This window comes from Microtus pennsylvanicus, chromosome 14, assembly GCF_037038515.1.
Source record: "Microtus pennsylvanicus isolate mMicPen1 chromosome 14, mMicPen1.hap1, whole genome shotgun sequence".
NCBI lineage: Eukaryota > Metazoa > Chordata > Mammalia > Rodentia > Cricetidae > Microtus > Microtus pennsylvanicus.
In genome coordinates this window covers 70738101-70752840 of record NC_134592.1, presented here as the reverse complement: position 1 = coordinate 70752840, position 14740 = coordinate 70738101, and the positions used below count along the sequence as shown (strand labels likewise).

The window sequence follows — 14740 nt, the reverse complement described above, 5'->3', positions numbered from 1 at the left end:
CCTTTATTCAGCGTTGGGGGAGTCCTTATCTACCTGACTGCAGCACAATGGATCTCCACCCAGGCAGGTGGGAAATTACCATATTATCAATGGAATGAATGCCCTGCAGCTAACCACCAGGCGGGGCAGGCATAGCACAGAAACACACAGGAAGCTTAGTAGTTGATCATAAACTGTCCTCATGAATGCACCACAGGAATAAGGGAGACCAGGGCCCTACACACCAGGACATGTGTTGGTGTGGCTCGGAAAAGCCAGACTGGGACAGTTCACAAGTGACATTTCATGTTGACTTCTCAGTCTTCATTCATCTTGTCCTTTTAAACTAGCTCTTTTTAACTGCCAACAAATGGCAATTCTTAAGAACTCTACTTTCCCGTTTTCTAGAGTTATCTCTATAAAGTGTGTGTCTGATTAGGTTCTTCTCTCAGCCTGACCCAGTACACATGAACATGCCTGGTATACTCACTAAATCCTGCAGGTGACATTAATTTGTTGATTTCAAGATTGAAATTTTTCAACCGATTTTGAGACATCAGCATCTACCAGATGCTTCTCCAGATTTACCTGCTTAAATTACTTCCTAAAGCCTCTTTCCTTCTGTGTGAAATAGGACTCAAAGCCAGTGCTCATAGAAAAGCCCTCTGAAAGCAAAGTTTAAGTTCATAGTCACACTTCTTATGGCAGGTTGCCTTCAGCTGGGGCAGTTTGAAACCTGAACATGTTCTCAGGACTGTGCTGGAAGATGAAGTAGACAACAAGAAATGCAAAGGGATTCTTTGGAGCTTTTCAGTTTTGTAAATGGAGGCAACTCATTCATTTTCCAGTCACCCGGACCCAAATACTCATACAGAAACTATATTAATTACAACATTGTTTGGCCAATGTTTTAGGCATATTGCTATCTAGCTCTTACATCTTAAATGAACCCATTTCTATTAATGCATATATCACCACGAGGCTGTGGCATATGGGTTAGGTTCTGGCATCTGTCTCCTTTGGCAGCTACATGACGTCTCCTTGACTCTGCCTATTCTCTCTATAAATCTCTGTTTAGATTTCCCTCCTGGCTTTACTCTGTTAAGCCATTGGCCAAAACAGTTTTATTCATCAACCAATAAAAGCAGCACATATACAAAAGGATATCCCACAAATATTGAAACTATAATTCTTGATTGATGCCTGTTTTGTTGTATGTAATTTTACTATGTTAAAGTTAAAACCTTCCTTTCTAATTAGAAAGAAAAGCTCCATAACAGGATGTCCCAGTAAAGCCAGAGCCAGCAAAAATCAGGAAGCCAGCTCTTAAAGAAGCTGTGCAGTTTTTGCTGCTAATGCTGTCAGGAAGCCTTCTCTTAAAGGAATTATGCCTTTACTTGCCTCTAGCAAATAGAGTCTACCCGAGAAAATGCTGCTGCCAAGAAGGTGTGCTTAACTCTGTTCTTTTGTGTCTAGAGTTCCTTCCCAAGCTCTCTCAGGTTTTATGTGGTTGTAGTTGACCCATATTGGCTCCATTATGTAAATGGAGGCTGCTTGTTTGTTTCCTAGCTGCCCAGACCCGAATAATCACACGGAAATTATATTAATTACAACATTGTTTGATCAATGGCCTAGGTGTATTTTTGGCTAGATCTTACATCTTAAATTAACTAATTTCTATTAATCCGTGTATCACCATTAGATATATAAACTACCACTAAGTTTCTAGCATTTCTCCTTCGGCAGCTACGTAGTGTCCCCTGGACTCTGCCTACTCTGTCTCTATCTCTGTTCAGATTTCCCTCCTGGCTTTACTCTGCTAAGACATTGGTCAAAACAGCTTTATTCATCAACCAATAAAAGCAACACATATACAGAAGGACCTCCCACACCACAGTTTTGTTTTCTCTTGAGTCCATGCTCAAATTCCTAACTCTCCTGTGTCTACCTCCCAAATGCTGGAGTCCAAGGTTCTTAATATGCCAGTTACCAAATCTTCTGTAGCCTCTTAGACCAATACACAGTTGGATTATGTACAACCAGACATCATATCATAGTTTTTTTATGTATGGGAAACAGGATTTTTATAGAATATTTCTTGGCTTGATGTTTGTTGAGGAACCATGCGATTCCAAGTCTTAAAATGAAAACCAACTTGTAATGGATTTCAGGTAATATATTGTGACCAGACCTGCCAGAAAACACACTGGTTCGCACATAAGAAGATGTGTAAGAGTCTGAAAGATGTTTATGAGAAGCAACAGTCTGAAGCTGCCAAGCATAAGAGGCAGGAGGAAAAGAGTACGTACCAATCCAGAACTTGTGCTGTCCCTTCGCGAGGGACAGGAAGGCTCGGTGTCACTGACTCTGCACGCAGAGGAACTGTCCCTCCTTTGGGAGTGGCCAGCTTTGGGACACTGCATGGAACACAGTCACCTGAGACAACATGATATTCCAATGATGTGGTTACACCACATTTGACTGCCCTGGAGTGGTCTTCACGGGTCACTCGTGGAGGGCAACCAGACACATGACATTCTAACGATGTGGTTACACATTTGACTGCCCTGGAGTGGTGGGAATCTTCATGGGTCATTCGTGGAGGGTTTTTTGGGTTATTGAATAGGCCTTGAATGTCCCCCGATGGCTACCATAATACTTTAAAGTTAGAAGCCTGTACACTTTTAATTACAGTTCATTATGAATGAAATTATAGTTCATTTGTAAATTATAACCAAATCTTAGATCTGGTGTGCACACTCCACTCTGCAAGCATGAGAGCAATGTATTATCCATTTTCCCTGCTTCTCATAGAGATGAGGGACTGCTTTTTCTCTGTAGCTCTGGCTTGCTTCTATAGTGATTCTCATATTCCAGGGACTTTCCCCATCTTGGGAATATATCCTGCTTTTTTGGAAGTGTGTTTAGCTGGAAAGCATTGGCTCTGTACAATCATCTCACTGTCCTTAGCTGCTTTCATCTCAACTCATAAAATGTGGCTCTTCTATCATTTGGTGTAATTGAATGGTTTGCACACACAAAGTTTTTTTGTTTGGTTGGTTTTCGGTTTTTTTTTTTTTTTTTTTTTTTGGTTTTTCGAGACAGGGTTTTTCTTTGAAGCCTGACCTGGAACTAGCTTTTGTAGACCAGGTTGGCCTTGAACTCACAGAGATCTGCCTGTCTCTGCATTCCAAGTGTTGGGTTTAAAGGCACTTGCCCCCCATTGCCTGGCACAGAGTTATTTTTTTAAAATGAAACATTTGCCACTAAGTCTTCCTATTTTGGACTAGTCTTCCTATTTTGCCTTCTTTGCTGTAGATCAAACTTTTTTTTTGTTAATTTTTCGAGACAGGATTTTTCTGTGTAACTGTGGGCTGTTGTGGAACTTGCTCTGTCCAATCAGTTTGGCCTTGAACTCACAGAGATCCACCTCTCTCTGCTGGGATTAAAGGCGTGCACTACAATTTAGCAGACTAAACATTTTTACTCCAGAAGATGGGTAGGCTTTTATCAATAAAAATTAGCTAAGGGCTGGAGAGATGGCTCAGCCGTTAAAGGCTAGGCTCACAACCATAAATATAAAAATTAGCTAAGTCTGTTACCTTCTCAAGGACATCAAGTTAATTAAATGCAGATTTTGTCAGCCCCAAACAATTCCAGTGCAGAGTTCTGGCCTTAGAGCCTCAGGCTTCTGTGAAGCTTGGAGTAAGTACCCCACCCCTCTTCTCAGGGTCACTACTGAAGGGACAATAGTGACAATTTGAATAAAGTGAGTGACGTCCGTCCCGTGTAGAGACTGTGATTAATACTGTAACATCACCAGACTGTCTGGCACACAATAGCAACAATATACATTTTTCATTTTCTTAGAGGGAAAGCTCGATGCCAACTCTAACCATGTTACTGAAGATCAGCCAGAGGCTGAAGCGGGCATCTCCCAGGAAAATTCCACTCCTGACGATTCTGTGGAAGGAGCGAGAGAACCCGGAGAAGAAGCTGGGCTGGCCCACGCACAGGATGCTCCTGCAGGGCCCCAGCTGTCGGAGGAGTAAGCGCAGTCCACAGTGGCCAGTGGGCTGTCTTCATCCCAGCAGATTCCTGCAGAACTCATATGAATGTGTCTTCATTGGCTGTGATGCTGCACGGCTCAGTGCCAGGACTACGCATCCCTAGAATAGAGGCTTTCAAGCACAGCTGCCTCCCACCTTTGAATTCATGCTCATTTCTGTTCTATAGATGAACAGGCATTTCTACGGAAATTACTTTCTTTTAAAATACACACACACAAAAAAAAACCATGTCCATTCCTCTTCTAGCTCCCCAGTGATTGTTTGCAAAGGAAAACAAATCCCCTTAAAGGAGAAATCTGGGTTCTAGAAAACAAGTTAAAAAAAACCAGGGATGATGTGAAAGTAAAGTGATGTTTAGGGGGAGAGAAATCACGGGCACAGAAGTGGGCTGTCAGAAACAGCAAAACTTACCTGTAAATGAAGTGTATCTGAGTAGATTTTATTGTCCTGAAGTTGGACGCACAGAGCTGTAATGAGGAACACTCTGTTCAAAGAGCTTCACCGTAATGCAGCCTGCTGTATTTCAGATAGAAAATACCAAGAGCGCTCTGAACCCCATGTTCTCTGCAGCAATAATCTCTATAGGATTTGAGCATTCAGAAGGGTGTGTTAGCACTGGGTAGTCACTGTACACGTGCTTCCTGTAAAACCACACTCTTATCCAAAAGGCCAACCTTTATCTTCCTGTCAACTCCCATGAGCCTCATCCCACCCACAGACTGGGACGTATAGCTGTCATTTTAAAGGTGTCCTGTTGTGTATTTTAATGTATGTGGCATGTAAGCAAGGCTGGAGTGTCGTGTCTGATGAAGGTGCTCCCTTTCAGTTTCCTGTTGGTTTAAAATAAATCTACCCACATACACGCTTCCTCTTGTTTCAGAATTTGTGCCAAGGGGCCGAATGTTAGAGAAACTAGCAAATCTGAAGGAATGACATCAAGGTTATGTAGTGTAAAACAGCTGGTTCTTCCCTCACTCAGCTGGTCAGATTCCTGCATCCCGTTGATTCTAATCTCCCTCCCATTTTAATTCCAGCCCAGCACACTTGTCCTTCCACATGCTACGATCATTGTTCAGGGATGACTCCATGTGAGTAAACTCTGTTAGAAAGTTAACTATCCTGTTTAAGCTTGTCAGTTGTAACAAGCTTCCCTTGCAAAACGAAGCCATGCATCAACACGCCTCGTCTGTGCAGTGATAAACGCTTCAGGTTGTGAGCGAACACACCATCGAGGGCCCTCTGTAGGTTACAGCGCTCTGAGCATTATAATGATTTGGAATGCATGCTCACACCATCTTCCTCATCCCTTCCTAAGGGGGCTGTCAGCCGCACACCATGCTAGGCCCTGGCAACCTGCCTAAGAACCCTGGAATCCATGCACTGACACTTGGTGAGCTCTCTGGGTGTTCTTTTTTGCTTCATGTATCCCAGAATTAAGGGATGAAGAGGCCTACAACACGGAAACACTCAGAGTACCCACCCCAAAAATCCCTGGTATAAAAGACAGTTGTGGCTAAAGGCTGGGCCATATGATGAGACAGGTCTAGCTAAGGATAGTTGCTTCCCTAGGAGTTAGTTTCTTCTAACTAAGGGACCTAGGATAAAGCCAAATGCTACTGTTCTACTGAAGGAACTTAATAATAAAATGACTCCTAATGGCATTCTGCTGTCCTCACCGATCAGTGCCCTGCTCAGTCAGCATCAGAAAAACCTGTAGTAGGCATTTTCTCTGGGTCACCAACCAGCTCCCAAATAAAGATATGGAGACTTATTATTAATTATGAATGCTCAGCCTTAGCGTTGACTTATTTCTAGCCAATTTTTCTTAAACTTAAATCAACCCATTTCTATTAATCTAAGTGCTGTCCTGAGACTCATTGACCTCACCTGTATACCATCCGTCCTGCTTCCTCTGTAGTTGGCTGGCTGGTCCCTGGCTGACTGGCTGGCTCTCTTGCTCTGTGCCCATCAGCCCTGCCTAGCTTTCCTCTGCCCAGCTACTGGCAAGGAAACAAGGCCTTCTAAACACTACAGGACCAGTGCACATATGAAAAAAAAAACCAAACCTTTTTCTTCAACCAAGTGAGGCATGCTTCAATTTGTCAGTTTAAGAACTAAAGTGAATTTACCCTTCTTTTCTGTCACTGTTACAAGGGTTTATGTGATGCATTTTTAATACAGTTATACCACATAGTCTATCCTTACAAAGGAATACACCTTACATTCTGTTGCAGGTATAGACCTTTTTATTTTATCCTATCTTTCAGTGCTTAATCTAGAGATTGCAATATCTTGTCCATCACTTGCTAGAGTAATTTTTAAAATACTGCGTATACCACTTACAGGTCTCCTTAAGCCCAGTCCTGACTGCACTATTTTCACCGAAATGGATTCTTCACATACACCCCCCCCCCACCCCCCACATACTGCCTATATTGTTACTTGGAGGTTTGGCTGGGACCCAGCTCCTGATGAGCAGCTTCTGTCAGTTCCTTAGGTCTTCAGTGTGAGGACGGCACAATAGAATACCCAGAACTGTTTGAAGAGCAGTACTGGGTCTCTGCTGTGTCCCCGTGACCTTGCTAAAGAGCCTGTGGAAAGTACTGTGAGCCTTTTCTTGGAGGGTCAAGGCACATGAGCTTCTCCAGAAGACTGGGTGTCCTAACACAGGGACTCCCCCAAAGTCAGTGATCAGGGAAAGAGGGAGAGAACACACTGATGCCGAATACCAAACAACCGTTCCTGCCACGACACCAAGGACTGTCACTGCTCAAATGGTTTCTTCTCCTGGTCCTAGCCGACCTTTTCATCAGAACCACACCTGAATGTTCAGACTCAGGCCAGGAACATGGGACAAGAACAGGTTCATTATCATAGCGGTCATGTCTTCCCCTCTGTGAGTTCAGTCCATATTTCCATGTGTCCGTATTCTCTGAGGTTGAGCAGGGTTAGGAGAAATGTCACCACATTTTAAAAGCTGACAGAGCTCTTAAGTCACAGAAGACAGCAATGGGCTTGAGATGAAGTGTTAATTTTTGTCACTTGGCACCAGGCAATTGGTAAAGGCCATCGAGTTTCTTTATTCCCTAGCATTGGACTTCTGGTGAGGCCAAGCCAACAATCATTAGCCCCACACCCAGAACTGGCCAGTGTTCCAGAGATGTGCAGACTGCACGGATAACTGAACTGTGGTGTGGTCACGTGGTGGACTGCTGGACGGCAGTGAAGACTGCAGAGCCATCGCTATGGCAGCAACAGAGCTGCCTCAGAACAGCAAGTGCCAGAAGCCACACCCGACATGTTCATTCTTTGTGATTGCATGTATATGGCTCGCTCTTGATTGCACAATCAAGTTTCACCATGAAACTCACTCCTTAGAGGTCAGGATGGTGGTTTGTGCGGAAGGGTATACAGCACCTGCTAACACAAAGAAGGGGCTTTTAGAGAGTTGGTAATGTTTTATTGCTTGATCAATAGTGCCAGTTGCATGACCTTGACTGTCTTAGAGACTCTGTGTTGAGCTTTACACTAAGAGTTTTCTTTATTCATGAGTAAACATTTACAATAAGAAGTCTATAGTGCAGGAATCATTTTCCCATCACTGATGGCTCTATTTATAAACATTAGGTGAGTATTGCTCTAAGTCATGGATGTTTTAACATTCTGCCGAGCAGGCAGCATGAGGAGTTTGGAAAGTTATCTCAGGGATAGTATCATCATCTTGGCTGAGTCCATCTTTTTCATTTCTCCATACTCTTCCTCTCGTGTGGGAACCGTGTCCCAGTTCATGGAAGTGATGGCCATCAAAGACCTCTTCATGGATCTTACAAACACAGCGTCTTCTGGGTCATCAAATACAGTCCTACAAAGGTAGCAATTAGATCAAGAGTAAGTAGGTCTGACCAGCATGATTCTGTGTGTGACTGTGTGTATTGAGGGTGGCATCCAGGGCCCTAGGCATCTTACAGAAGTACTTTGTCTGGAGCACACCTAAAGCCCTGAAGTTGTTATTTAAATGAATAATTGCCTATGTCCCCACCAACATCATGGACTTTACTTCCTTGACTTTTAGGCCAAGTGGCACAATTTTTATTGTGCACATGGTTCATTTTTAAAGTGGAGTGTTCGGATATATATTTCAGGATCTATTATAAAAGTCTCACATAACCATGTTTTCATAGTGGGAAAACTGTCAAATAGCAACCTGGAAATGTTTTTTGGTATCATGCATATTAATATTGTAAACATTTTCTTTTGAAGTTACTTCCCCACATATTTTGTAGATGATGAGAACTTTTTTGAACATAGAACCCTCCCCCCAAAAAGCCAGTCCTACATAGAAAGGTAATGAGTTTTAGATCTATTAGTATTCATGAATTTGAAATGTCCTCTGCAGAATTAATGAACTATTTGCTTTAGGAAATGCAAATTCTAGTGAATGTAAAATGTTAATCTATATGATAATTGCTCTTACTGAGCATATTTAGAGGCAAAGCAAACAATCCAAGTTCCTCATTTGCAATAGCTAATAGTTCTCAACAAATTTTAAAATTTTATACATATAATCACCTACTCACTTGAATTTATAATGATCACATTAAAAGCCTGCACATGTCAGATTGAACACATAGCTGGAACTCACCTGTCAAAGAAAAACAACCATTTCCCCACCTACTGGAATCGATGTTAGAAGATAGGGATAATTTAGAAACGAGACAATTATGAAACAGTCTGACAATAAAAGCAAACATAAAATTTTTTTTTAAAAGTAGTACTTACTTGTCCACATTATCCCCAAATGCAAAATCTAAAAATAAAATTCTAAATTAGTATTTTTCAAACATTTGGTCAGCACTCAAAAGTAATGAGACACTGTTAGATGTCTTTTCAAGTAAACTGACAAAAATATCTAAAATATAACAAAATATATAACTAGTATGAAGTTGAACTTTTCCCTTAGGTAAGGCATTTTGCTTTAGGCTTTGGGGCAGTCTTTAATATAAGGCTAATCTCAGAACCCTGAAAATAATATTCTGAATCAGCTTAGCTGCCAATAGAGTCCAGTTAGAATCTTTTGTAAACAAGGTTCATAGACGGAAAGAAAGAACCCCCTTTTTCTTCTGATGAGTACGAGCTTCTGTAAGAGAATACTCAGGACAAGTATTTAGGGCCATCTCAGCCATTTGGACTCTTGGCATGAACTTCAAAGAAAGAACAAATCCAAGATCACAAGACTCTATGTTCCAAAGCTTTAGCGCTGAAGGGCCAGACCTCAAGCCTGGAGCTCTTGGGGTACCTCCCAGTCTACCAGGGCCTTGTTTACTCCTCTCTAGAAGGCCTGGTACCACGCCAAAGACAGAACTTTCCCGCACCTGTCGGGGCACTAAAGCCTTCCACGTACGTTCTTGCCAGTCCTCAAGAGAGGACACAGCCAAGAGCTTGCGTGGCACCGTGCCTTTCACAAGGGGCCGCCCAAGTCTCCTGGCCTTTTGTCTCCTCAGACCCTTTTCCTCTCTCTCCCCACAGTGCTATTGAGATATAATTGAAAATTAGCAATTATACACATTTGTGGTGTGCTACAAGATGTTTGGGTGTGCACGAGCACACACACGCAATGTGAAACGGCAGTTACTGTTCACGTTGGGCATCTCACACAAGTACCATTTTCTTTTTGGGTATGTAGATGGTGAGTATGTTTAGGTTCCCCCCTTTCTAGCAGATAGTTAGCCACAGTTACATTAGGTGATCAGAATTTGGTCATCACAAACAGTCGGGACTCTTTGACCCAGATCTCCTCATCTCTCCCTCTGACCAGCAAAGCCACAAAGGTCTAAGAGTGATCTTCCCATTCAGTGAGACCATAGAGCAATTGAGGAAGATACCCGTTATCCTAGTGTCTACACGTGTGTTCACAGGTGTGCGGAGCCTTGCAGTTATGTGCACACCACACACACACACACACACACACACCACAGGTCTCCTATCATTCCACGTTATAACTTCAGTTTGTTTGTTTGTTCATTCTGGGCTTTCAAGACAGGGATCCTCTGTGTATCACTGGCTGTCCTGGACCGTGCTCAGTAGACCAGGCTGGCCTCGAGCTCACAGAGATGCACCTGCCTCTGCCTTCTGAGTGCTGGGAATAAAGATGTGCGCCACTGCTGCCCGATCCATAGCTTTATGTTTTTAAATACTACGACTATATCAGGACACAAGCCTGTAGTGGGGTAGTTTGTGTTGTGTGAGTGTGCGGTAATGTACAATTCCCCTGTGAAGAGCCATCAGCGAGTTCTTCTGCATTTACTGTTATAAAAAGGCGGCACAAAGAAAAGCCTCTTGTTTTTCTCTCCTGTGTGTTTATAGACTCATGTAGGAGAGTTTGCAGATTGCTTTCTCTGCCAAACGCTGACAGGTCCTGCAGTCTTCTCTGGGAGCCAGCTCACCTAGTTCATGGTTTTGTGAAGTACATGTACTGGGCTTTCATTCTCCAGAGACTTCTTTTTCCTTTAAAGATTTTTCCCCTCCATGTTGGAGGAAAGGGTTCCTACTGCTTTGGTTTGCACATCTTTGGCCATAGTGATGACGATACTCACTGTAGCCATTTCTTTCTTTCTACAAATGACTTGTGTATGTCATTTGTTGTTTTATCTACTGGAGTTTTGTTTTACTTGGCTTTAATGGTGTGTGTGTGTGTGTTAGGACTGTGTGTGTGCAGTGGAGATGACATATGTGTGCACGTAGCTACACTTGCCTTGCATGCATGCTGATGGAGACAGAGTCACACTTCAGGCTCCTCCATCTCTCTCCACCCATGTTCAAGACAAGGTTTCTCATGGGAACTGAAACCCACTGTTTGAGCTTGACTGGCTGGGCAGCAAGCCTTGGGGCTCTGACCGTCTCCACGCTTCCTTATTCCCTTCCGTGCTGTCACTAAGGGCTTCCCGCTGGTCCTGGGCATCCTAACTCACATCCTCCTGTTTGCCCAGCACTGATCCATCTCCCCAGCCTGTTGTGTGTTTTGTTGTGGTTATTCATTCATTTTTCACAGGATCTTATTCTGTAGCCCAGGCTGACTCGGAACACGGGATCCTCCTGTCTCGGTATCCTGATACCTGGGTCCTGCCCTGCAGGGCATTTTTGCTTTTGCTTTGTTTTGTGTCTCTTTTGGTGCTGGAGAGCAAACCAACTTCGGGCATGCCTGGCAAGCACTGAGCCACTGGCATCATCCTTAGCCCTCCTGCTGGGGCAAAATGGAATTGTGAAAGCCGCTAGGGATTGTGAGGATTAATTCCCACCTGTGATATGTCGCAATGCTTTCTCCAACTTTAATTTTGACTCTAGGCAGCATCATAGCTTTTACTTTTGTGTGGATAAGTCTGTCAGTGTTTCTTCCAGAGCTTTACAGTAACTCTCTCTACCTAGTCCCTGTGCCCTTCGCTATGTGAGAAAAGTAAATCTCTGTTTGGATGTCTGTTACCTAAAGTAAGTGTTGACTAAGAAAACATAACTGAAATTATTTATAATAGTTCTATGGGACACTTTGGATGTGAGTATAACTAAGGCATGAAGAGTGCTAATTTCTGGTTGGTAAAATTACAAATGATCTTCATTTTGCCTTAATATTTTTCCGATATCATAAAACATGTCTACCCTTCACTGTTGGTAGTAACACTGACAGCTTATCTTTGGTCCTCTTTACCGCACTGGATCCTGGAGAGCGGCTTCCTGGTACCCCCACTTTCACCATGCTTATCTTTGGTCCTCTTTACTGCACTGGATCCTGGAGAGCGGCTTCCTGGTACCCTCACTTTCTCCATGCTACCTCAGGTAGCACGGAGGGGTGAAGACGAAAATTGGGCTATTTGTCGCATCAACAGGGAAAGTATGGGGTTATAATGTAATACTGGAGATTAATTAGAAGCTACTTCACTGTAAGCAAGGTAAGTTGCAGTTATTATGACAATCAAGTGTTCCTGAAGCTCCCTAACTTTTAATCTCCTTTTTGTTCTTACACAGTACCTGAAGGGAGTTTTGACCCTTGCTTTTGCTGTATTGTTGATTTGGGGTTCCAAGAAACATCCACTTTTCCTCCGAATGCTATTGATTGAATGATATGAGCCTTTTTATGGTCAAAAATGGTGATCTTGGATCTTCTCTCCTTCTCTGTAACTTCTGAGAAAGACAAAAAAAAGACGGTTTGTAGAATTAACACAGGCATACAGAGTGATTACCAAAGAAAACTGAGCAGCGAGGCTGCCTGAGTAGCCAAATCAGTGAGCTGTGGTGCAGGAGAGACCCTGCCTCAGTACACACGGAGGAGGGGCAGCAAAGGAGACAGCCAGTGTCAACTTCTGACTTTCACATACACGCGCACGCGCTGGCACATACAAGTGTGGCCACCTTGGAGCACACACACACGCAGAAATATATGCTGCTTATGTATGATCATCTTGTTGAACCAGATTTCATGAAGGGATTTCAAAGGCATGCCTATAATCTCATGAGCATTCAGGAGAAGTCCTCCTGTCACAGGGTGGAGCTCAATCATGGTCTAACACACTTCTGGGACTCCAGCACGTATCAGCATGTGGCTGACGTGGCTGACGTGGCAGCAGGGAGCACCCTGTCCCCTCACACTGTTGGAAAGGAGGCAGTCGGGTCTAGATATGTCCTCATGGAAAAACTTCACACAGTAACGACTCATGAAGGATCTTCTGTGGACTTAGAAAGGTAGTGGGGTGAGGAATAGACCATATGATACTTGGGGTGAATTTAGGGCCCAACAGTGCACAATGGAATTCCTGAGCATGGTTTGTGAATATATGGCTTCTACAAACCAAATATACTAGTTTACAGGAATAGATACATGGAAGAAGTCCCCGTTTAATAATACAAACTTACAGAATTTCACAGATCATTTTTAGAATTTAGGCCTCAAGAAATTTGCTATAAATCATTTTCGAGATTATAAAACCAGTGTCAGGAGGCAAAGACTTTGGCATCAAGAGCTGGAGAGATGGCTTAGTGGTTAAGAGCACCGGCTTCTCTTCCAGAGGCCCAAGTTCCGTTCCCAGCACCCACATGGCGGCCATAACCATCTGTAACTCTAGTAGGAGGGCATTCAACATCTTCTGGCCTTTGTCGGCATAAGGCATGAATGTGGTGCAGAGACACATATGCAGCCAAACACATATCCATACAAAATAATAAACAAACCAAAACCCAATTTGGCAGCCATTATGCTGATGTCTGAAGGTTGAGCTAAAGGAGAGACTTGTCCGCCCACTAGGCAACAGGTTAAGCAGACTTCCTGAGCTAGGGCAAAGTCCTGAGAACTGGCATGTCATAGCGAATGACAGAACAGCTCCCATTCACAATTGGTTGGTGGTTTGCTTTCATGAGGACAAACTGTCCAGGTGTCCTGCATCCTCTAAAGCGCGAATTCACAAGACAGACTCTGTTTCTTTGGGAAAGAAGTATTCTTACGCTTCCAGTCGAGCAGCTCCACTGCCGGAAGGTGGTAGATGATAGTCAGACGGTAGAGGTTATACTGGGATAAAGGGTTTTGGTACAGAGCTGCAAAGGAAGAATCCAAAATAAGAGGTCAGACTTCACAATGGTTCTTTGTTACCACCTACTAAGACAGAAGAGGCAAGGCTTGTGGACGGGACAAGGATCGTCCTTGAAAGACCTGTTGTGCAGCCCACAGTCTCATCATGTGGTTCCTTAGAGCCCTGTCCGTTTCCCTCTTGGTTGTTTTCATTTGTTCAGTTTTCTGATTGACACTGCCCATCAGACATAGTGCTAGCTTGGCTCAGACCTGGCACAAAAGAGGAAACTTGGATTGTCCATAGGTAAGTTTGACAAAGAAGAACTCGATGCTAGCTCCATGTAAGTCTTGAGGCTGCTTTTCATAAAATGCCACTCGGAATTGTACTGGTCTAGGGAGTACTGGGTGGGGGCTGGGCAGAGATGGGCAGTGACACAGTACACTGGCCAACAGGCTTCTCCCTAAACCCTCACTGTTGCTGTGCTCTGGGATGCACAGACCAGCAGCACCGGGAGACCTCAGTGAGCAGAGCTGCACAGAAGTGGCTGCTCGTATCATCTTGCTTCTGTTCACAGTACTTGTGGGGCTAAGGGATGGGCAATGAACCTGATTCTGCAGCACAGGGGTGGGGAGGGAGCGGTGGTGGGAACAGATCCTGGACATTGGTGGGAAGAAGAGGTGGTGGGAACAGGTCCTGGATAGTGCTGGGGAGGAAGAGGTGGTGGGAACTTGTCCTATACAGTGCTGGGGAGGAAGAGTTGGTGGGAACTTGTCCTATACAGTGCTGGGGAGGAAGAGGTGGTGAGAATAGGTCCTGGATAGTGCTGGGGAGGGAGAGGTGGTGGGAACAGGTCCTGGACAGTAGTTGGAGGAAGAGTTGGTGGGAACTTGTCCTATACAGTGCTGGGGAGGAAGAGTTGGTGGGAACTTGTCCTATACAGTGCTGGGAAGGAAAAGGTGGTGGGAACAGGTCCTGGATAGTGCTGGGGAGGAAGAGTTGGTGGGAACTTGTCCTATACAGTGCTGGGGAGGAAGAGGAGGTGAGAATAGGTCCTGCATAGTGCTGGGAAGGAAAAGGTGGTGGGAACAGGTCCTGGGCAGTGTTGGGGAGGGGGAGGTGGTGGGAACAGGTGCTGGAGAG

The 14740-nt window shown here is 44.0% G+C and overlaps 2 protein-coding genes across 2 annotated transcripts in view; one reads left to right on the top strand and one right to left on the bottom strand.

Moving 5' to 3' along the window:
* Positions 1 to 4916, top strand: part of Ankmy2 (ankyrin repeat and MYND domain containing 2) — a 51158-nt gene extending 46242 nt beyond the window's left edge. Inside the window, exons 9-10 of the mRNA XM_075948155.1 lie at positions 2151 to 2280; positions 3850 to 4916. Of these exons, the coding sequence (XP_075804270.1) occupies positions 2151 to 2280; positions 3850 to 4031 (312 nt within the window). The 3' untranslated portion in view covers positions 4032 to 4916. The remainder of the gene's footprint in view (positions 1 to 2150; positions 2281 to 3849) is intronic.
* A 2829-nt stretch (positions 4917 to 7745) lies between these two features.
* The window catches only part of Lrrc72 (leucine rich repeat containing 72), a 41025-nt gene continuing 34030 nt past the window's right edge, over positions 7746 to 14740 (bottom strand). The window contains exons 6-9 of the mRNA XM_075948280.1: positions 13536 to 13625; positions 12069 to 12221; positions 8829 to 8856; positions 7746 to 7911 (exon numbers count right to left, since the gene is read on the bottom strand). Of these exons, the coding sequence (XP_075804395.1) occupies positions 7746 to 7911; positions 8829 to 8856; positions 12069 to 12221; positions 13536 to 13625 (437 nt within the window). The remainder of the gene's footprint in view (positions 7912 to 8828; positions 8857 to 12068; positions 12222 to 13535; positions 13626 to 14740) is intronic.